Source organism: Rattus norvegicus, chromosome 1 (assembly GCF_036323735.1).
Source record: "Rattus norvegicus strain BN/NHsdMcwi chromosome 1, GRCr8, whole genome shotgun sequence".
In the NCBI taxonomy this organism is placed as follows: Eukaryota; Metazoa; Chordata; class Mammalia; order Rodentia; family Muridae; genus Rattus; species Rattus norvegicus.
This window is the reverse complement of record NC_086019.1, coordinates 63,520,278-63,544,397: the sequence shown is the minus strand read 5'-3', so window position 1 is coordinate 63,544,397 and position 24,120 is coordinate 63,520,278. Positions and strand designations below refer to the sequence as shown.

The following is a 24,120-nucleotide window of genomic DNA, read 5'->3' as shown; positions in this document are numbered from 1 at the left end:
TTTATGTGATAGTTGAGGTGCTACCACAGTGAAAGTCCAACATCAGTGGGTGGACACGCTGTGCCAGTTGAGGTAATGGAACTTGGATTTCCTGAGTTATTGGAGGTCCTGTGACTGTGGGGTCCTGGGAGAGTAGAGGTGCTGAGACACTGCTCTGTGACACTGGATGACCTTGTGACAGTTTAGGTGCAGTGGCAATGAAAGTCCAGCAACAGTACACATACTGTGACAGTAGATGTCCTGAAAATTGAGGGTCCTGACAATGCAGCCGCTGTTAGTGAGAAGGTCCTATGACACTGGAGGTCCAGTGATAGTGGAGGTACTGGGACAGAAGCCACACTGGAACAGTGGATGTCCTGCTACAGTGCACATCAAAGTGCTTGTAACGATGATGATTTTTGACCACTCTAACTTCATTTCACTACGCAAGTAATTGAGTCTGAGACAAGATAATACCTTGTCATGGTGCTACTTGAATGCCACTAGTTTTACAGTTAAGTCTGAAGGTCTAGGCTGTGACAGAGGAGGTCCTTTGACAGTGATGGCCCTGCAAAATTGGACATCCTACAACACTGGAGCTCCTGCAACAGTGGAGGTCTTGAGACTCTAGATTTACATTGACATTGCAGGTCCTGCGGCAGTGGAATTTCTCTGCGAGCTGAGGTCCTGCAACATACTAGTTGCTGAGAGATTCAATTTTCTGCAACAGTGAAGGTCTGACAATAGTTCAGGTCCTGAAAAGTTGAGACTCTGTGAGAGTAGAAGTACAGGGAAAGTGTATGTCCTGTGCCAGGAGAGGCCCTGCAATTTGGAGGCCCTGAGAATGTGGAGTTGATTTGACAACAGAGTTTCTACCACACTGGTGTTCCTGTGACAGTGTCCAACAAAGTCCTTGTATTAGAGAAGAAATAATGCCAGCCAGCAATGACCATGGAAGTGATGATGATGGCTGATCACCCCAACATCATCTCGATTCTTCAAGTAATTTAGACCAAAACAATACATCTAATCATGGAGCTGGTTGAAGGGCAACAGCTTTACAAATACACCCAAAAGTATGGCTATCTAGAGCAAGGCAAGGCCAGCAAAATATTGTGTAAATAATAGCTGTGATGAGCTACTGCTATGGGCACACAATATTTCACAGGCACCTAAAGCCAAAGAATATTGTGTTGTACATCAATGGGAAAGTCAAAATTACCAACTTTGGCCTTAGTATCCCATTCCAATCAGGGTAAATGATGAACCAGCACTGCAGTACTTATACTTTTTGTGTTCCTGAACTCTTCTTTGGCAAATTTTATGACGTTCCAAAGAACTAAATTTGACGCTTATGTGGAGTTTTATATTTCATGGCAGTCAGAAAGTTTCCATTTGACTCTCTCTTCATTCTAGAGTTGAGAAGACAGGTTGTAGCAGGAGTGTGTGGTGCCTCTGGTGTGGTGTCAGAAGGACCTACTTAGCCTCGTAATGACAGTCAACCCTAGATATAGGCCAAAAGTCACTGTGGTCATGATGCAACCCTAGTTCAACTAAGGCTAGACGCAGTTCCCAAATCCCTATGAGCAACTGATCCCCCTCAGGCCAGACCCTGTAAGTATAAGAGCAATGGAATATATAGGATTCCAAGTGCTGGAAACTAAGGACACTTCAACTGAACAAAATTATAACCAGACCATGGCATCCTACTTCCTTCTGCAAAGGCAGGAAGTTCACAGGCAAGACAGCACAAAATAGGCTTGGACAGTCAGCACAGTGGAGGTGTGGGGAAAAAGCAGGTGCTAAGACAGTGGATGTCCTGCTACAGTGGCCTCTAAGTCCTTGTGAGGAAGAAGCACTTATGCCATCCAATAATGACCATGGCAATGATGACAATTGTGGTTAACCACTCCAACATCATCTTCACTAATTGAGACGAAAACAAGTAGATACCTTGTCATGGAGCTGTGTGAGGTTCAATGTCTTCATAAATGTATCTGAAAGTATGGCTACATAGTGAAAGACAAGGCATGGGAAATACTTATGCAGATATTAGCAGCCTGGATCTACTGTCAGGGGCACAGAATAAATACAGGACTTCAAAACAAATAAAATGGTGGATAAGAACAATAAAGTCAAAATCATCGACATTGGCCTTAGTACCCAAGACAAACCAGAGCAAATGCTGAACATGTACTACGGTGCTAACACTTTTGATGCCCCTGAACTCTTCCTGGGTTATACTTATGATGGTCCAAAGAACCACATATGAATGTTAGTCTTACATTTTATGGTAGCTGAAAAAGTTACCTCTGTTTTAATATAGGAGCTGAAAAGACATGTTGTGGCAGGTGTGCATCTTGACCACTGTGGGATGTCAAGAGAGCTAGATGACCTGCTTAGCATTTAATAACAGTCAAACCCAGAAATATCAGTCATAGACATGATAATGCACCCCTGTTTCAAAGAAGATTGGGAGCGTTTCCCAAATCCCTATGAAGAAATGATACCTCTCAGGCCACACCTTGGAATTTTGGAAGTAGTACAACATGTTCCATTCAAAACACAAGACAAAGATTCTTTACATCAAAGAAAGTCTAAGCGGATCATGGCATCCAACTGCTTACTGGAAGGACAGGCTATTCTGATGCCTGGCTTCATACCCAGGCACAGACAGTGAGTCTAGTAATGGCTCCATTCCCTACCCTTAATGATTATGCTGCTGTCCCTCTAGGACTGGACTGCAGAGGAGTGGAAACCAACCCACCATTGACACATTGGACTTGTCAACCCCATGGCCTCATTTATGCCTTTGTCCATATTCTAGTCATAGAGCTTTCAGAAGAACCACTGGGACTGGCTTTCTTCTCAGGCCACTACAGATGACCTGGACAAAACATACATGCCAGATTGTCTTCTTCCTTCATTCAACAAGCAGCCTCAGGCTGAACAGAAGCATCAATGAGAACACAGAAGACAACCTATTATCTCTCTGTGCATGAGGAGAGGGCGAGTCTGTCCCCATCAGTGGCTGGCTAAGAGGATTCAAGGGATGGTCCAAGAAATTAGGAATATCCAAATGAAGCAGTGTTCCTGTGCTCAATCAAGCAAGAAAACTCTCCTGGGACAGGACAGTTTCTCTCCTGAGAAATGAGGGCTGGAGACAGCATCCAAAAAATAAGCGGCAGGCAGGCAAGGACAGGTACCTTTGTGCTTTGTTCTACCCAGTTTGCTCTGTGTTGCTTAGCTCTGTCTCTGGTATCCATTTCTGCAAAATCGTTTCTGTCTTAACTTTTTAAGTACTGTATGATTCTTCCGCCAATTCTTCTCCCTCTTCTAGATTTCTCCTCTTCCGAACAAGGACTCAATATGACTGATGTGTACCCCAGACTTCAGAGTTGTCCTGTTACCCCATGCCTTTACAAGGACGGTATCACCACCAAAAGGAAACGGTTCCCACAAGGTGAGGTCTAGAGGCCTATGGATTCATGCAATCTTCTAGGGGCAAATGATCCTTGCACATATGGCAATTAATCACAAGCGGTTTGGAACAAATTCTTATTTTGTCAAAAGTAACATCATTCTCCATTAAGCTTCAAAATAAATAACCAGCAAAGCCTTGTAATAAGTGATAGTGGTGTTGATAAAACAGTGCAGCACCCGTGACATTGTAGGTCCTTCAACAGTGGAGGCACTGAGAGACATTGTAGTTCATGCAACAGTGGAGGCACTGAGATAGCGAAGGTCCTTTTACATTCAAGATCATGCAACAGTGGAGGTCCTGAAAGAGTGGGCGTCCTGAGACATTGGAGATGGGATTGGTACAGTGGAGGTCCTGAGACAATGCAGGTGTTGCAAGAATGGATGTCCTGCAACAGTGGAGTTCCTTGCACAGTAAAGGTCCTGCAATAGGGGTTGTCTTTAGACAGAGGAGGTCCTGCTACAGTGGAATTCCTGTGATAGCTGAAGTTTTGAGACAATGTCAGACCAGGCACAATGGAGATGCTGTGCCAGGAGAGGTTCTACACAAGTCGAGTTGGTGATAGAGTGGATGTTCTAAGACAGTGGAGATCTGGTGACAGTGGAGGTCCTGCACCATTGGAGGTTCTGGAACAATCGAGGTCCTGAGACAGTGCAGTTGCTCGGACATTGGAGTTTATGCACCATTGTAGGTCATGTGAGAGTGGAGGTGCTGGGCCAGTAAAGGTGATGGGACAATGGAGGTCCTGTGACCGTTTTGGTGCTGCGATATTGGAGATCCTTCATCAGTTGAGGTCCTGGCACATTTGAGGTCCTGAAATATTGGATGTCCTGCATTATTGGAGGTCCTCAGTCAGTGGAGATGGGCCTGGGACAGCTGAGATCTGGTAAAAATGGGGGTGTTTCCACACTACAGGTCATGCAACAGTAAATGTCCTGATACAATGCAGTTGTTCCAACACTGTAGGTTCTGCAATAGTTGGTTTGCTAGAACAGTGAAAGTGGAGATCCCGCATCAACAGAGGTCCTTTGACAGGGAATGCCCTGCAACAGTGAACATCCTTCAACATTGGAGGTCCTGCAACAGTGGATGTCATGAGTCAGTGCCATTGAACTGACAGTGGAGGTCCAACAACAGAGGAATTACTGTGCCAGTAGAGGTCCTGCAAAAGTCTGGCTGCTAAAAGAGTGCATGTTCTAAATTGGAGGTCCTGCAACAGTTAAGGTACTGCAACAGTCTAAGTATAGATACTGTGCATATCCTGTGCTAGTAGAGGTCTGGCACATTGGTGTTGCTCACCGTGAAGTTGATGAGACAATGAAAGTCCTGCCACAGTGGAGGTCCTTATAACAGTTGAGGTCCTGCAACAGTGGAAAAGCAGTGTCAATGGATAACCTGTGCCAGTAGAGTTCCTGCAGCTTGGAGGTCCTGAGAAAGTGGAAGGGCTGAGACAATGGAGGTCTTTTGACAATGCAGGTCCTTATAACTGTGATATAGGAGGTCTTGCGACATTAGAGGTCCTTGAAACAGTTGAAGTGCTGTGACAGTGGATGTTCAGGGACAGTAGAATTCCTATGCCAGTAGAGATCTTGCAGTTTGGAGGTACTGAGTCTGTGGAGTTTCCTGACAGCCGAGGTACTACCACAGTGGATGTCCTGTGACAAGGGAGTTCTTAGGGTAGTGCAGGTTCTGGGACAGTGGAAGTACTGCTACAATTGTTATCAAAATGCATGGAAAGAAGCAGCAAGGATGCCACCCAGACCAGACCATGGCAAATATAATGAAGATATTAATCCACCCCAACATCATATTGCTTCACCAAGGAATTGAGTCTGAGACACGTCTATACCTTCTCATGGAGCTCTTTGAAGTTCTACAGCTTTACAAATTCATCTGAAAGTCTGTGATAGTGGAGGCCTTAGACAATGTAAGACCAGCCACAATGGAGATCCTGTTCCAGTAGAAGTTCTGCAAAAGTCTAGTTGGTGATAGAGTGGATGTCCTGAGACAGTGGAAGTCTGGTGACAGTGGAGGTCCTGCACCATTAGAGGTTCTGGATCATTCGAGGTCCTGAGACATGCAGGTGCTCAGACAATGGAGTTCCTGCAACAGTGTAGGTCCTGTGAGAGTGGAGGTGCTAGGAAAGTGAAGGTGATGGACAGTGTAGGTCCAGTGTAGGAATATTGTTTTCCTACAACATTGGAGGTCCTACAACAGTTGAGGCTCTCATACCGTGCAGTTCTTCCAACTTTGGAGGTCATGCAACTGAATAGGTCGTGGGAAAATTGAGGTTCTGGGACAGTAAGGGTGTTGGGACAATGGAGGTGCTATGTCACCTGAGGTCCTGGGACATTTGAGGTCCTGCAATATTGGAGGTCCTAAGACAGTGTAGATGACCTTGGAATAGTTGAAGTCTGGAATAAAGGGAGGCTCTGCACCAGTAAATGTCCTGAGACACTGGAGATCCTGCAGTTTGCCTGGACAGTGAAGGTCCTACAAAAGTGGAGGTCCTGTGACAATGGAGGTCATGAATCGGTGCATTGGCACTGACCGTAGAGAGCCAGCAGCAGTGGACTGTCTTTGCCAGTAGAGGTCCTGCAAGATTCTAGCTGTTGTGAAAGTGGATATCCTACAACATTGGAGAGCTGGCATTAGTGAATGCCCTGAGACAATGGAGATCCTGCAGGAGTTGGTTTGCTTGGACAGTGAAGGTGCTACAAAAGTGGAAGTCTTGCGTCAGTGGAGGGGCTTGGCAAAAATGGATGTGCTGCCACACTACTGGTCCAGCAACAGTGAATATCATGAGACAGTGCATTTGCAGTGACAGTGGAGCTCCAGCAACTGTGGAATTTTTGTACCAGTAGAGGTCCTGCAAATTCTAGCTGCTGAGAGGGTCTATGTCCTGCAACCTTGTTGGTCCTGCAACAGTTGAGGTACTGCAACAGTGTAAGTCCAGCTACAGTGGATATCCTGTTATAGTAGAGGTCCTTTAAATTGGCCTTGGTGAGACAGTGGACGTCCTGTGATAGTGGAGGTCCTATGACACTGGAGGGGCTGGAACACTGGAGGTCATGCCAAAATTGCAGTTCTTATAATGGTTGCGGTGTTGTGACAGTGGAAATCTAGCGACAGTGGACATTCTGTAGGACAGTAGAGGTCCTACAATATAAAAGTCCTTGGACAGTGGAGGTACTGACGCACTGGAGGTCCTGTGAGAACGGAGATTCTTATAACAGCTGTGACACTGGAAGTACAGATAATGTAAATGTCCTCTGATAGGAGAGCTCCAACAAACTGAAGTTGCTGAGAGACAGGAGGTCCTCCAACAGCAGCGGTCCTAAGACAGTAGAGATCCTGTAACAGTGGAGAGGCTGAGACCATGGAGGTCCTTTGACAGTGGACTACTTTGTAACAATAGACGTGCTATGACAAGGGGGTTGTACAATAGTAGAGGTCCTTGTTATAGTTGAGGTATTCCAACAGTGGAAGTTTATGGACAGTGACTTCCAGTGCCCGTAAAGGTCTTGCAATTTGGAGGGTCTGAGACAGAGGAGTTGCCTGACCACAGACGCCCTACCACAATATTGGTCCTTTGACTGTGGAGGTCTTGGGATAGTTCAGGTGCTGGGACAGTGGAAGTTCTGCTACAGGGTTATCAAAGTGCATGCAAAGAAGAAGCAATGGTGCCAGCCAAACATGACCATGGCAAATATAATGAAGTTTTTCATCCACCCCAACATCATCTTGCTTCTCCAATTGAGTCTGAGACAATTCTAATAACTTATCGTGAAACTGGTTGAAATTTTACAGCTTTACAAATACATCTGAAATTCTTTCCACCGAGAGGAGGAAGGAGCCAAGGAAATATTTAGGCAAATGTTAGCAGGCTTTATCTATGGCTATGGGCACTGTATAAGTTCACAGTGACCTGAAACCAGATTATATTCTGTTAGAGAAGAACGGAAAAGTCAAAAGCATCGACTTTGGCCTTCAACTCAAGACAAACCTGGGCAAATGCTGAACTGGCAGCATGGTGCTTACCCTATTGGTGCACCTGATCTCTTCCTAGGACAACTTTATGATGGTGCAAAAAAAAAAAAAAAAAAAAAAAAAAAAAAAAAAAACAACAACGTATGGATCTTAGGAGTAGGCTTATATTTCACTGTTGTATTTGACTCTGTTGTCATACAACAGTTCAGAAGACAGGTTGTAGCAGGTGTGTACCCTGCTCACTGTGGGGTGTCAGAAGAGGCAGCTTAGCCTCTTAATAAAAGTCAATCCAAACTATGGGCTGACAGTCTCAGAGGTGATGATGTACCCCTGGTCAATGAAAACTGGAAGAGGTTCACAAATCCTTATGAAGAAGTGATCCCTCCCATGCCAGATACTCCAAAAGAGGAAGAAACGTAATATATTGAGGTTTGAGGTAAAATTTTATAGATTCATTGCATCAAAAAGGTATAACCAGAACATGGCATCCTATTGCTTAATGTAACAGCAAGTTATACACAGGAATTGCTTCACAACACAGGCTCAGCAGCTTTGTCCAGTTACGGTCCCATTCTCTACCCTTGCTGATTTCCCTCTAGGACTAAATAGGAATAGAAGTGAACACAACATAGACACATTGTTCTCCTCATCTTCCAATGGCCTAGTGTATCCCTATGATCATAAGGCTAGTCAAAGAGGAAGCAAAGAGCCATTGGGCATGCCCTTCTTCTTTTCAGGACACTCCCGACAACACCCACAGTGAACAAAGCATACATACACACCAGAAGTGTCCTGTGTCTTCACTCAACAATCAGCCACACTTAGAAGAGCTGTAGCAACGAGAAAACAGAGGACAACCTACTTTCCTGCTGTCTCTCAGCAGAGAGGAGGACATTCCCCAGCTGGGGATTTCCCAGAGGCATTTAAGGATGAACCAATTCCAATGGGGAAATTCACTGATGAAGTTGTGTTGCTGCTTTCCTTCAAGAATGAAACATTACAAGGGGGTGGAGGAAGAGTTTTCTCCCAGAAATGAGGCCAAGGGAGATTGTCCAGAGAACAGGCAGATGGCAAAACCCACGTGCCTTTGTACTTTGTCCTTTCCAGTTTGCTCTGTGCTCATTCTTCCTCTGGCTCTGTTTTCCAGTTCCCCATAATTCTTAACTTCTTATATCCTCTAAGTATTTAATGATTCTTCCCCCAACCCAACCATCTCCCTCTTCTGGATTTCTTCTCTTCCCAGCAAGGACTCAATATGACTGCTGTGTAGACCACTCTAGAGCGTGGTGCAGCTGAATGAATCCATTCACCTGAAGTTTATCACACTCTAAAAACACCAGCTTCCACAAAGTGAGGTGGAGAGTGGTATGAGCTCATGAAGTCCTCCATAGGTTACTGGTCCTAGCACACATGGCATTTATCACAAGAGCTATAGAACAAAATCTTATGCTGTCAAAAGTAGCATCACATTTCATTCAGCCTCAAATCTAATAACCAGCAATGACTTTGAAAAATTGAAATTACAGTTGCTGCAACAGTGCAGATCCTGTGAAGAGGTAGGTCCTTCGAGAGTGGAGGCATGGAATAGCGCCGGTTCTGTGACAGTGAAGGTCCTTTGAAAGTGGAGGCACTGATATCGTGGCGGTCAATCTACTTACAGGGGAGCTGCTGCACAATTGAAGGTTCTGCTACAGTGGAGGTCCTGCAAAATTGGAATTGCTGATACAGGGGTATTCCTGTCACTGTAGAGATCCTGTGGCATTGAAGTTGCAGAATCATGGGAGATCTTGCTTCAGTTGATGTCCTGAAACACTTTAGTTGCTACGGGTGGTGCTACGACAGTGGAATTCCTGGGATAGTGGAGGTTATAGGACAGGGGGTGTCCTGAGACAGTTGTAGTGCTCCTACAGTGGAAGTCCTGCAATAGTAGTGTTGCTTGGACAGTCCAGTTCTTGGACAAAGGAGGTCCTGTGACACTTGAGATGCTGAGACTCTTGAGCTCCTGAACAGTAGAAGTGCTGTGATAGTTGAAGTGCTGAGACACTTGTGGTCCTGTAACAGTGGAGTTGACACACAGACAGTGGACTTCCTGAGGTAGTGGTGGTGCTTAAACAGTGGATGTCCTGTGACAGAGTAGGTCCTGCAATAGAGGAAGAACAATATATGCTGGCTGATGACCCAGAGCTTCCAGAAAATAGACCACCAACCAATATATATCAGAGGATGGCATTATTTGAAACCAATGGGATGGAAGGCCCTAGGTCCTGTGGAGATGTGATGCTCGAACATAGGAGGAGGCTGGAGTGGTGGGTTTCGAAAAGTTGGGTGAGTTTAGGAGCAGCATCATAGTGGCAAAATGGAGGGAGGGGGAAGAAGATGTAGGAGTGGGCATTTGTGGATTGGCACCTAGAACGTTGGACATCATTTGAGATGTTAAAAACAGTGGAAATGATAAGGTTTACATTGTCTGACCCAAACCTAAGGGATACTACATAAGGAACACAAAAACCCACAGGTGCTCACCAGCAATCAGATAAAATTTGGCCTTTGGCGGTCTACTCCAAAGAAACTCTTCCAAGAACACTGTTTAGTTTTTTCAAACAAAGTTTAAAACTCTTAAGTGTACTCTCAAATCTGCCCTAATTCGCATAAATTGGTCAAAACTGTTGGCTTTGTAAATACTTCTATCTTGTCCCAATAGTCACATGCTGGTCATCCCAACAACAAGATACTTGTCAAGGTGGGAGTCAATCAACATGGGATCGTTTTTCCAACTCGGCATGCAGACCCTCAGCTCACCTTCACACACACACACACACACACACACACACACACACACACACACAGAGAGAGAGAGAGAGAGAGACAGACAGACAGACACACAGACACAGATTCACAAACACATGCACACACACACACACAGACACACACACCCATGAGAGAGTGATAGATCGAAAGTGAGGTAGAGAGAGAGAGAGAGAGAGAGAGAGAGAGAGAGAGAGAGAGAGAGAAAGAAAGAGAGTTCTTATCATCTACTTTCTTAATGCATATTGTGTGCTCTTGTAGTTGAGCACAGAGACTTGCACATGTAAACCAGTCCTGTACACCTAGGAACATTTTCTGATCAGTATTTTCTCTTCTTTATGCAGTTCTTAAATTATCTTTAAGAGAGTGTAGGGCATTAACCTACAATGAAATCTTGGACCTAAAGGTACATTTTAATACAAAGCTTACATATCACTTACAGATGACTCTAGTAGGAAGTACATTAAGTTCAGAATCATTCAATCAGAAACCCTTAATGTATATACCCCATTCTAACTGCCTTCACTTAACCTCATGTTTGGAACACTGTTCCTAGCTGGAGATTCCTGTTTATCTCCCAGAATAAAAGGAGGCTCCATGCTCAAGTGGAACAGCAGATTCAAGGTGGGACTGTTGGGTGACATTACCGTGAACACCAGGGACTGCCCCACAGAGGCAGGTAGTGGCCCTTTCTTTCCTCCTGGGGAATCATTATCTACATTGTCCTGAGCAGAGAAGGATCCTCTCATTCTAGCAGATGTTCTGGATGACACAAGGAATGTGAATAGATTATGAAATCACTTTACCACATTTCTTTTTCAGGCAGAGACCCTTGAGACCCTTGGCTCAGGAGTAACAGTTCCAGATAGCAAGGTGAGGTCAGTGTGGGCCCTGTGTTGACCTATGAATAGTTATTTATGTTAATCACCAAATCTTTAAAACTTACAGCATGTGAGAGAGAAGACTCCCAGGAGTCTCAGCTAAAACTAATCAGTGAGTTTTTAAGAACAAGAACAAGTAGGAAATTTAAATTCATGTGATTGCTACAAATAAAGCAAGACACTGTCATTAGATCACCTTTGTGTAAGGGCCCTGACGACATACACAACTTAAGATGTGAAGTGCTCAGCTAGCACGCTTCGTGGCATGAACCCAAGACACAGCTTCTCTGTGTCTCATCACCTCTGAAGCATGGTCCACAAACAATGGCAACAAACCTTCTCTTCCTCAGAGTTCAAAGTTACCTTTACTGTTAGTGATAGTTTCACAGTTAACTAACCTCTACTGGATAGACAGGTTTGACTAACCTTCTCTGAGCTTCTCCCAACCATGTACAGATGGTACATCCCTCTGCACATGAGGCCTGTTCCTCTCAGGCCTGCTGTACTCCTTCCCAGATTAGAAACTGGATACCTTTCAAGCCTACATTCTTAAGTCATCTATCAACTTTGGGTACATGATAAGAACAACATGACACTGGGTGCCAAATAATACTTTCCTACCTGACAATGAATATGATCCAGGGGTACCAAACATGGAAACTGGTCAGGTAAGGTCAGGTAACCCCCATGCTATCTCCATGTGGAGATGAAGATTGACACACCTCCCCAAGCAGACTTTCTCAGTTTTCTCAGCCCACACAGCAGTCCTTTGCTGAGCTTCCTTACTCCCAGTGACTGATGAGAGTACATGAGAAGATGCCTGAGTTCTGGAAAGCCCTGGGCCCCATGACCCACAGTAGCAGCAGCTTCTGATCACAGGTGATTTCAGGAACTGAAAATGCCTAATGTTCCTGTGTTGATTTGAATATGCTCAGCCCAGGGAGTGGGACTATTTGCAGATGAGCCCTCATTGGATAGGTGTAGCCTTGATTGAGGAAGTGTGTCACTGTAGATGTGACCCTTATGTTCCTTGTCCTAGCTGCATGAAAATCAGTTTTCTAGTAGCAGCGTTCAGATGATGATGTAGAACACTCAGCTCCTCCTGTACCATATCTGCCTAGATGCTGCCATGCTCCCACCTTGATGATAATGAACCAAACTGCTGAACTTGTAAACCAAACCCAAAGCAGTGTTCTTCTTATAAGATTTGCATTGGTCATGGTGTCTGTTAATAGCAGGTAAACCCTAAGTAAGTCACTTTCTACCACAGATTACGAGGTTAATTGAGTGATGTCTTCACCTGAGGAGACATGGCCTCTTATTAAGGTTCTAATCTCCTAAGTAATTGCAGGCTCTCTTCTGGCCTAGGCATTGGCTAAAATATTAATCTTCCCAGTGTCCTTTTCTCTGTAAACTATACATTTTGCATTTCTATTTGCCCCATTTGCTCTTTTTCATTGAAGTCCTATAACCTCAGTATAACAGAGGCCATACTGGGCTCTCTTCAAATTTTCATCGAAGAAATTTGTTTATTACTTTTTAATTTAGCCTCAGGTAGGTTTTTACGATGTGGGCTGAAGGAAGCCACATTTTTGTAAAAGCATCATACAAATTATCCCAGGCCAGTTACAAATATTAGTGCCTTCTGAATCTCCTTGTCCTGTGCTTCCACATTCTGGATAGGTCTTGGCACTCCTGACTCCCAAGCTCCTGCCAGTATACCCCATTAAACTAGAAGTGGCACTGGGCCACTTCTAGTTCAAAGTTCTGAATTCTTGCATATTTTCCAAAACAAGTAACAAGCACAAACTGGCATGGTCAGGTATCACGGAGCAAGAGTCCGCTCTATCACATCCCCTTCTGCATTAGTTACATTTGTATTTCTGTGACAGAAATGCCATGAGCACAGCAAACTATAAAACATGTAGGCGATTAGTGATCCTATTTCACAGACCACCTGTTACACCTAAACGGTGGAAGGAGCAGGAAGCAGAGGACTCACATCTGGAATCACAAGTACAAAGCAGAGAGTGCACAGGGAGTGGTGCAGAGCACTAAAACCTCAAAGCCCAGCCCCACTGGCATTCTTTCTCCAGCAAGGGCACACCTCCTGAGTCTTCCCAAACAGAGTCAGCAACTGGGAAAGGAGTACTCAAATGCCCGAGACAGTGGAGGATAGCTCATGCAAAATGTCATGATGATTCAGGAATTCGAATCAGTAACAGAGAGAACCTTCACTCTGGGTCAATGTGTGTTGCTGCAAAGCCAGCAAGCTGCTCTCCCTCCTCTTGAACATAAGATGTGGATTAAGTAAAAATGTAAACAAGCATCTCCATGGAAAATCAACAGCCCTGTTAATCTGGTCATACTTATAGGATAAGTCCAGAGGTGCTGGATACTGAAATCACAGAAGAAGCCAACACAAACTCAAACCGTTTAGTCTATAGGAATAAAAATACCACAGAAGCCAAAATGGGTAACGATATGGAGCAAACGCTCACTCACTCAGCAGATAAAATTACACCTAGCCCTTACTCACAGACCTACTTCATAAACAGTGTACATTCTGCTGGTGCCTACTCAACACAATCCTAAATGCTGCAATCAAACCAAATGGTTTCTTACATTGTTGAGTATGACTTTAAAACACTAAAGTACTCTGAAGGAGGTTAATGGAATCTTCTCAGGGCCTGTGGAGGTTGGCTGAGGGAGTGCAGATTAACAAAGCAACACAACCCAATTTCCCCACCAGCAAGCAGAAACCGGCCTGATGTCAGTTGCCAATTCCTGAGGGTTTAAGAGAAGCCTACAGACTGGAAGGACTGAGGTAGGTGAGATTAAAGTACAGTTACACTAATTGCTCACTTGACGAATCAGAAGGGTAGAAACTGGAAAGTGCTCTGTGTGTGTGTGTGTGTGTGTGTGTGTGTGTGTGTGCGTGTGCGTGCGTGTGTGTGTGTGTGTGTGTATGTTCCATGCATGTGTTTCTGTGTGAGTGTGGTTGGGTTGTTGCTGTTGTGTGCTTAATTTGAGACAGAGTGTTACCACAAACTGAAGCTGTCCTAAAACTCACCCTGTACACAAGGGTGGTTTGGACAGTATAGAGACCTTCTCTCTCATGAAAGGGGGATTAATGATGTGTAGCACAAGCTATGTGTGAATGTAAATTTCAAAATCTGAAGATTTTATAAATCTCCTTTGGCTTGCTTTAACAATGCTGGTGATTATAGCAATACATGGTACACTGAGGACAGAACAGAATATATAGTGTGAGCTTTTGAGATGGTTCAGAGGTGAAAGGAATAGCTGATGATCTGAGTTTAGTTCCAGAGGCACTGTTAATAATCAAACACAAATGTAGCCAACTTTTATCCTGTGTAAAAATCAGTCAGGGCATCCAGTCATCTAAAGTCTGGAAGCTGGGGAAGGGAACATGGAGAATTAATATCTTAGTAAGATCACCATTGGAAGGGGAAGCCCTGGGTCCTGCTAAGACTGAACCCCCAGTGAACTAGATTGTTGGGAGGAGGGCGACAAGGGGGGCAGGATGGGGAGGAGGGAAGGGGATGTTTGCACGGAAACTGGGAAAGGGAATACTGGAAATGTATATAAAAATTACTCAAGTCAATATACATATATATATATACATATATATACATATATATATATATACATATATATACATATATATATATATGTATATATATATATATATATATATATATATATATATATATATATATATACACTGAGGTCAACCCTAGATAGGGCATAGAGCAATCCATACATGATGGGATTCAACGGGGTGTTTTATGAAAGAGCTCTTTCCCAGGAGCACACATGTGTGTCAAGGCCTCCCTTCCAGCTAGGCCTTTGGAATCTCCAGTGCTAAACACTGTCTCTTCCTTTGAAGAAGTGAAACATAATAAAAATTCACACTTCACAGTACAGTGAATAGCAGTAATCGCGAAAGGTGTAAATAGAACTGATGAGTACCAGAGTATGTGGATTGATGTTATATGAAATGTGTTTGGATGCCGTGCAGTATCCTCTTCCATGTACCTACATACTGAGCAACGACCCTGTACAATTTCTCTCTAGACAGAACCATCTGGAATTCACTCACTGAGGGACTTATGCCCTGGAGTGGCAGCTACAGGTAGGACTTGTGCAACCATGTCACAAAGCGAAGAGACAGAGATGCATGGATTAAATGGAGAGAAGCAGATTGGAATGGTGGAGAGGCTAACCTGCCAACAACTCCAAACCCCCAGCAGGATGACAATGGAGAACAGCGAGCAGTTTCCCAGCCAGCCTCACTCTCCATAGCCAGACTTCTTCCAGTCCTTCCATTTTCCCAAGGAAAGAAAAGTTCAAAAAGCAGGGACAGGGAAAGAAAAACTGCTCTACTCCCAGGAGCCAAGGGCAAACCCCCTGGCACCTCCCTGTCTGAGCCCATAAGCAGCCACAGCCCAGTCCTGGGATCATCTCTAGAGGCTCAGGGACCCAGGCAGATGAGCCCTTGAATCACAAAGGGTTCCACTACAGCATTCTATGGGTGTCAGTCCTGAGTCCCTGAGCCTGAGGTGCTCTGCACAGCTATTCAGAGAAGCCTTCTCCTGATCTCTGTACAAAGATCTCTGTGTTGGATGTCAGAGGAGAGTGTCCACCCAGCATGGGTTGGGGCTCTGGCCCTCTAATCTGTTGGTCCATGTTAACTTCTCCACAGAGAAAGCTTATGAGCTTTGCTGATGCATCCATTAGGCGTTTGGGGGATTCAAACTCAAGTCTCTGCCTAGTCCTGCAGCTTTGTCTCAGGTGTTTGATGATAACCTAGAGCCTTTCTGAGGACTTATGAGAACAGTGTCCTCTTGATGGGTCAGTTTAGAAACAGCTTTGTCTTTAAAAAAAGAAAACTATACCATCAGTTTGAGGCTAATCCTTCAGAATTCAAAGATAACGTGACACCCTGAGTGTAAACATGAGGACTTTTTAGCAGGATGCAGAGTAAGCATTCAAAACAGAGAACTATGGACAGCTAAACATCTTACAGGGTTTTATTTCTAACAGCCTAAAGTCTTTCCATAGCCCATAGAAGCCACGGTCTCAGAGTCCTTCCCAACCATGTCATGACAGGTCCTATTGTGACCTCATGAGGAGTGATTGTGAGGTGGCCCAGCAAACACATATTAAGCTGTTGCCAGGCCTGGAATTCTTTGAGTGCTTTGAGAGGAGGTGTGGAGTGGAGCCCTCTGCGACTTGGTTGTATCTAGTGAGCTGTGTGTGGTTGTATCGAATTTTACTGTACTGTGTATATGTGTATGTATCAGTGTGTGTAAGAGAGTGTGTGTTGACAGATTGGCCTGTGTGTGAGTGCGTGTACACTTTTGCCTGTGTGTTTGTCAGTATATGTAGGAGTGTGTGAGTTTACAGGTTTTTATGTGTGTATGTGTTTGTATGTGTGTATGTCTTCTTGTGCGTATGTGTATCCCTGTGTGTATGTGTGTATGTGTCTGACGTGTGTTTTTTCAGCTTTGCTTGTGTGTAAGTATGCGTGTTTTGTGTGAATCTGGGTGTTTGTAAGAGTTTGTGTGAGTATAAGTTCACTTCTGTGTATTTCTGTGTGTGTTCCTGTGTGTGTGCCTGTGCCTGTGTGAGTGCCTGTGTGTGTGTGTGTGTCTGTGTGTGTCTGTGTGTGCACGTGCCCATCCCCTTTTGCCCCTTGTATCTATATTACCTGCACCTCAGTGCAAGAGAGTGTAGAGGCCAGAAGTCACCCCGGCTGCTGTTCCTGAGGTAGGTTCTCAACCTTATTTTCAAGACAGGCTCTCTCACTGGCCTGCAGCTGCCCAAGTATCTGGGTTGGCTGACCAGTCGCTCCCAGGCATTTGGTATGCCAACCCCATAATATCAGTTTAAAGGCCTATGTAGATGGCTGGCTGCCTATTTCTTGATTGATTGATTTTTGGATGACTTCAAGAGAAAGAATTAGGTCACATATTGCCACGCCACTGGCTATTTCCTTATTGGGGTTTTGTTTTTTGTTTTATTTATTTATTTATTTTTTATGGATTGCTGGTTTCATTTTTTAGTGGTTTTTATGTTCTCACATGCTATATTACTGCTTTGATTATTTACGGTTCTGCAGTCGGATGATTAACTCTATCTCCATTTTCAATGTCCTGTGGTTTCATCCTTTTACATTATTCCTGTTTCTCTATTTATTGAGTACAAGCAATCATTGGCTTAGACTTGATACAAATTTGCCCTTTGTGACACTTTGACTCTTCGGCCTTTGTTTAAGGTTTACTGTTCACTGATAATTAACTGCCTTATTCCTTGTGGTTGGTTAATTTTAATTTTCAGTATTTTTCTCTGGAGAGTTGTGGATTTTTGTGGATCACTAGGTCCTGAAATTCAATGGAGTTTTCCCTTAAGTGTTGGCTTTTTATATTTGTTTGTTTTGTCTTATACTAATTCTTTCTCCTCTCGTTTCTTTCATCTGTTTTTTTTTTTCTTCAATGAACATCTATTCATAGTATTGACCATCTTTGGCCGCCCAATCCTATTGTAGTATGACGATTTTTATTTTCATCATTGCATTTAGTATGTGTGTGCTCTTGGCTTTCTCTTTTGGGGTTGGTTATTTGGGTGGCTTTTACTTATGACTCTTCATATTTTCCCCTTAACTTTTTCATAATTTTGCTCTATTTTTCTAGTCTAGTTTTTACTTTGTCTTTGTTTGTTTTTTTTTCTTTTTCTTTTGTTTGTTTCTTTTAGGTACCACAAGTGTAATTTTAGCTCCTATATTGCTCCATCTTTTTCATTATTTGATTCCATTTTTGTTATTTTTAGGTAGCATTAGTACTGATAAAATGCCTACAGAGACTGAGGAGGAGTTACCAACCCCTACACCCGAGCCCAGTATCTCTGAGGAGGGCAACTTCCATTCCCAATACCAAGTATTGGGGACAATTGGGCAAGGGGGCAACGCCAAAGTCCTCCTGGCCCACCACCGGCTCACAGGAACCCCGGTGGCTGTCAAAGTTCTGCGAAAGGACAAGCAGTGGTTCCAGCCAGCCATGATGGAAGCAAACATAATGAGAAAGATCAACCACCCCAACATAGTGTCTCTCATACAAGTTATTGAAAAGGAAACGAGAATATACCTCATAATGGAGCTGGTGGAAGGCCAAGAACTCTACCAGTACATCAGAGAGTCAGGGCACATAGAGGAGGATGAGGCCCGGCAAATATTTGAACAGATATTGTCAGCAGTGAGCTACTGCCATGGAAAGGGGATTGTTCACCGAGACCTCAAACTGGACAATATAATGATTGATAAAAACAAAAAGGTCAAAGTCATCGACTTTGGGCTTAGCACCCAATTTCAACCTGGAAAAATGCTAAACCACCACTGCGGCACGTACTCTTTTGGTTCCCCTGAACTCCTCCTTGGCCATCGGTATGACGGGCCGAAGAATGATATGTGGATTATAGGAGTGGTCTTGTACTGTATGGTAGTGGGAAAGCTCCCATTTGATTCAGTGATCATCCAAGAACTGCAAAGACAAGTAGTGGCAGGGGTATATCCTGCTCCCTGTGGGGTTTCAAAAGAACTGGAGGACCTCCTTAGTAAATTACTGAGGGTAAATCCCAACTTTAGACCAACAGCAAGAAAGGCGATGAAACACCCTTGGTTCAAAGAACACTGGAACGGATTGATAGGTCCCTATGAAGAAATGCTTCCCCTCACACCAGACCCGGCCATTTTGGATGCCATGAAAAGCATTGGATTCCAAGCCTCTGTAGTAAAACACTCTTTAAAACAAAGAAAATATAATGAGGAAATGGCAACTTATTTCTTTCTACAAAAGCAGGCTCTCCAGGGGGATGGCTGCACAGCCCAGGCACAGCAAATGAGTCCCGTTGCAGCACCATTCCCTAGCCTTGATCCTGCTGCTGCTTTTAGATTAGAACCAAAGAGGAGTGGAAGCCTGCCAGTCCTTGGCACCTTGCGGGTGTCATCCTCCCATGGTCACGTATCTCACTATGGCCAGAATGCTCATCCAAAAGGAGGCAAAAGATCCACTGTGGCTGGTCGTCTCAGGCCTCTACCGATGACACCTACACAGGACCACTATCACAAATGTGCCGTGAGTGTCCCATGCATTCAAACAACAAGCATCTTCACTGAGAAGAGTAGCAATAAGGAAATCAAAGAAGACAACCCACTCTCCCACAGAGCCCCATTAGAGGATAAGCCCATCCCCAGCAGGGTCCGGCACAGAGGTTTTAAGGGGTGGACCAGGAATATAGCAAATGCCCTGATAAAGCTGTGTTGCTGCATGCCAAGGAGAAAGAAACCTCGCCTGGGGCAGAACAGAATCTCCCCCCAGAAATGAGCCAGAGGGAGAGTCCAGAGAACAAGCAGCAGGCATAGCCCAGGTACCTTTGTGCTTTGTCCTTTTCAGTTTGCTCTATGCTGGTCCTTCCTCTGTCTCTGGTTTCCATTTTCCCCACAATTCTTACCTTGTATCTGCTCTAAGTTCTTTATGAGGTTTCCCCAACACCAAGCCTTCTCCCTCTTCTTGATTTCTCCTCTTCCCAGCAGGGACCCAATAGGATTGATGAGTTCCACACTCTACAGAGTTTTCTAGTTGGCCCATCCCTTCAGATGGACTCCAGCTCCCCCTTAGGCCAATAGCTCCCACAGGGTGAGGACAAGAGGTTCATGGGCTCATGGACTCCTCCAGGGGCTACTGATCTTTTCACATGTGGTCATCAATCACAAGTGCTGCAGAACAGAGTCTTATGTTTTCAAATGTAACATCCCATTCCATTAAGCCTCAAAACTAATTAACAAGGTTTGTCATTGAATAAGTATCAACAACCTAGTTTGTGGGTTATAGTTGATGGTCAGAATCCTGCATGCATGCATATTGTTTTACATACTGTTTTTTTTTTGTTCCTAAGACCTAGTGATCTATTGAATTTTATAGGTAATAGGTCTAAATGGTTTCTTTCAAAGACCTCAACTGAGAAGTAGAAAAAAGATGTTATAATATAGTAAGGCAAATCAAAGCCCCAAATGGTAAGCTAAGAATTCTACCTCACTGTCTTTTTTGCTTGGAATAAATTGTCTTGTCTATTTCACAGTGTCATCTGGAAATTCTTTCATGTCCTCAGTATAAACAGTAGGTGATTTCAGACACATGGCAATGGAAAAGACACCAGCAGAAACTACAGCAGCAACAGGAGTAGCAACAATAGCAGAAGCAGCATTAGGCACAGCAGCAGCAGGAGGAGGAGAAGGAGGAGTGTAGGAGGAGGAGGAGGAGGAGGAGGAGGAAGATGAAGAGAGGAGAAAGAAGAGGAGGAGGAGGAAGAGAAGGAAGAGGAGGAGAAAGAGGAGGATGAAGAGCAGGGGGAAGATTTTGATTCCCTGTCCCCGTGAGAATTGCTGATGACTACTTCTGGGCACAGATATCATGCTGAGAACTGTTTATCAAAATGATTTAACAGAATATTAATTTTCATAGAAGACATGTCAATGTTCCTGAGGGCATGCAGCCCTGGAAAAGAGAGCCAGATGGCAGAGGCAAGCAGTGTGGAATGTTCTTACTGAGGAAGACCTTCTCAAAGCTGATGATGTAATAGGTATGAAGGAGCATTTCATGGGAGTCACGGTCCCATGCCCCTGTGTCAGGGCACACAGAGCTCCTAGCCTTGCATCCTGCGTGAGAGGGGACCTGGAATATTCCCTGATCCCAACAGGGTCCTGGATTGCATGGTTCCCTCTCAGTCATGGTCCTCCCTGTGCCTCATGGGGTACGCAGCTTCTACGGGCTGAATTTATATCAGTGATTAACTGGAGCTGGACCACAACCACACCACAGGCAAGCCCTGGGCACTGAGGACATTAAGAGCAGCAGACAACATCTCCTCCACTGCTTCTGACTCTGCTCCACAAGCCAAGGCAGCTCCCACACAGCAGGCATCCAACCTAACTCCCAGCAGGGAGAGTGTGAGATGTCTGTGGATGAGCCCACAGGGACTACAGGATTCTGTGGGAAGACATCTGGTAGCTTCTGGAGCAGCTGCAGCAGTCAGGACACATGAACTACAGTGGAGGTGAGCTATAGGACCAGGTAGCAAAGAGCCTGATCTGGCCAATGATGATCTGAATCCCTGAGGGAAGGCTGGAATGGTCACTCAGGGCTATTAGAGTGAAGGCCAGCCAAGGGCATACAATGTGTCACTAACATTCTCAAAGTCTTGTCCAGGAAATAAACCACTGGCCTTGACCAGTAAAGTTGAGTCCAGACTCATGGGCTACAGGATAGCAGATTGAACTGAGTCTGAATTCCCATGAGTATGACCTCTGGCTGCTCCCTAGGCTCAGTATAGATGAGCATGAGAAGGCACCATTGCTGTGTTTGCAGGAGTAGCAGAGAGCTCGGAATACATGACCCACTCCTAACCCAGACTGGAGCCACTCTGGGGAGGAGATGGCATCATTTGAGAGATGGGCTTATGCGGGACACTGTGCTCTGGTCTGTGGCACATACAGCTCCTGTCTTTCTTGCTGACAGTTCAGATCCTCAGCTGGCCTCATCACGGACAGTCCCATGAGGAGGGGGTGTTTGGTTCCTGCTTCCCAGTTAGGGCAGGAACAAGCCCAGATGCAGTGAGTAAGGACAGTGCTTCTGTCTTGACCCAGCTTCCTTGTCCTCCCCCCTCCCCCAACTCATATCAGGAGCCACCCAGAGACCTTCATAGGAGTGTGGGTCATGTTAATCGGAATGCACAGCTGGAGATTAAATTCTGGGTAAGGTCTCCATACAGCCCTGGTGGCTCCCACACCCTGCCTACCTAAGGTTTCCCAATTGGGTCCTCAGGGTCGTGGAGAATCTTCTACAGGCTGCCATGAAGATACAGCCAGTTTCTTGGTAACATTGTGTTTAGCAGAGGTTCTCTGCTTCAGGCACAGGGCCTTCCAGTGAGAGGGTTTGCTGAGTAGCACACCAGGACCAGAAAAGTGTAGAGCCCTCCAGTGGTAGACATGAAGTACTGCAGGAGTTTATTTCCTGATTTCTTCACATCTACCTTGTTCTAAAGGCTTTTTGTCAGACACATAGGGACCTAAGAAACTTGAGTTTGAACCCCCATAGGGAACCCAGGACACTAAACCAGCAGCCCTGTTAAACGTCGGCAGAGGACAGTCTGGGCTCTGTGTTTATAGAACGGCTCTAGACTGGTATGAAGACTGATTGACCAGCCAGTCAAGGAGAGTTAGGGACAGTTAGAGACTTGGAGGAGAGCATGAGCGGCAGACACAGCAGAGTCCAGGCCAACAGTGGAACCAGTTCATTTAATAGAGAAGCATATGCCCTCCCAAAAGGCTGTCAGCTTAAGGCACTGCACTGAAGACCTGACCCAATAACATGCCCAATTTACACATCACCCACCTGTGGCTTGTGGAGGGTCCTCAGGCTACCCTCCATCATGGCTGAAAGGCAGAAGTTTGCACATCATTGCAATGTGGAGGCTACTCTCTGCTGATGGGACCCACACACTCTGTGAAAAAGTTTGCTTAAGTGAAAGTTGGCCGTCCTTGAACTCTCTGGTCTTCCAGGGTAGTGTGTGTTGACCACATGCAGAGCCATTCCTGAAAAACGTAAGAGCCAAAATTCAACAATAGGGAGAGAATCCTGTGCCAGATGGAATCCCTCAGGCCAGTGCGGATTCAGAGACATCCTATGCCATGGCATGGAGGCTCCCAAGAACTTCTAGGATCAATGTGAGCCACACCGGAGGCCACAGTCTATCCTGGGAGAACATTAAAGTATCTGGAATTATCAGGGACCCTAGGGTAGGTTCGTCAGGATATGGAGCTGATGCATGGTGGGATGCTTGGAGGATACAGCCTAAGGCAACGTAGAGGAAAGTGTGTTATGAGAGCTAAGACAGAGCAACCACACAGTCTGAGAACAAGTTTGCTTAAGTGAAATTTGGCCGTCCTTGAACTCTCTGTTCTTCCAGGGTAGGATGGCCTATCGGGCCCAGGACAGAGCGACTATGCCAGAATTACAATGGTCTGTAATAGAGATGGAGAAAGTGTCAGGATGGGACTTGGGCAGTGGATGGAGCTCTATGACTGCAAAGCCTGCCTAGGCTCCCAGGACCCAGAGCTGGCTGCTGCAGGAAGTCCTAGATCACAACTCTGCCGTTCCTCTTCCCAGGTCTTGCTTTTAACTACTGGACCCAACACAAAGCCTCCCTTGCAGGCTTACCAGAGCATGAAAACGAAATGGCCACCTCCTGTAACAAGAAACACTTCTAGAAGAGGAAGGAGACATCAATACATTCACAAAACTTTCAACTCGAAATCTGTCTTGCCAATAAGTGTGCAGGGATAAAGGTAAAGCAGATATTGAGGGACCAACCAGTCAATGACTGACACAAAGTGAGATCTGTCTCATGTGACAGACACAACCTCTGACACTATTTATGATATTCTTTCTGATTTACTTGCAGACAGAAAAGTAGCACACATGTCTCCAGAGGCTTCACTCAGCAGCTGAAAGCCACAGCCAATCCTCAGATAGAGCTCGGGAAGTCTTGTGGAAGAGTGGGGGGAGAGTGACAAGGAAACTGGTTGGGTTAAAACACTACAAGAAGTCCCCGACAGTCAGATACCTTGGACCATGGAGTATGCTAGAGCCTGTGCAACCAACCCCAGAGCCGGGTTAGCTATCTGCAGTTGGTCTCCATGTGGGTCATCTGACAAGTAGATCCAGGGCTGTCTCAGTCTGTGTTGCCTGCCATTGGATCTGTTCCCCATACCCGGACTGCCTGATTGTAAATCTGTGGGGCAGAATGTGCTCGGGCCACCTGGGACTAGATGTCCCAGGGTGGTGTGGTACCCAGGGACTCTCCCCTTGTCCAAAGAGAAGGGAGAGCATTATGGTAGAAAGGATT

The 24,120-nt window shown here is 45.1% G+C and overlaps 1 protein-coding gene across 1 annotated transcript; it reads left to right on the top strand.

Annotated features, from left to right (window-relative positions):
- The first annotated feature begins 16,262 nt into the window (after positions 1-16,262).
- LOC134485081 (sperm motility kinase Y-like) lies at positions 16,263-19,541 on the top strand. Its single transcript, XM_063280881.1, has 2 exons — positions 16,263-16,932; positions 17,992-19,541. The coding sequence occupies exon 2, from the start codon at positions 18,012-18,014 to the stop codon at positions 19,539-19,541; it is 1,530 nt and encodes a 509-aa protein (XP_063136951.1). The 5' UTR covers positions 16,263-16,932; positions 17,992-18,011.
- Positions 19,542-24,120: the final 4,579 nt, after the last annotated feature.

Coding starts and splice junctions, on each gene's coding strand:
- LOC134485081 (XM_063280881.1), top strand. CDS start 18,012: ATGCCTACAGAGACTGAGGAGGAGTTACCAACCCCTACACCCGAGCCC.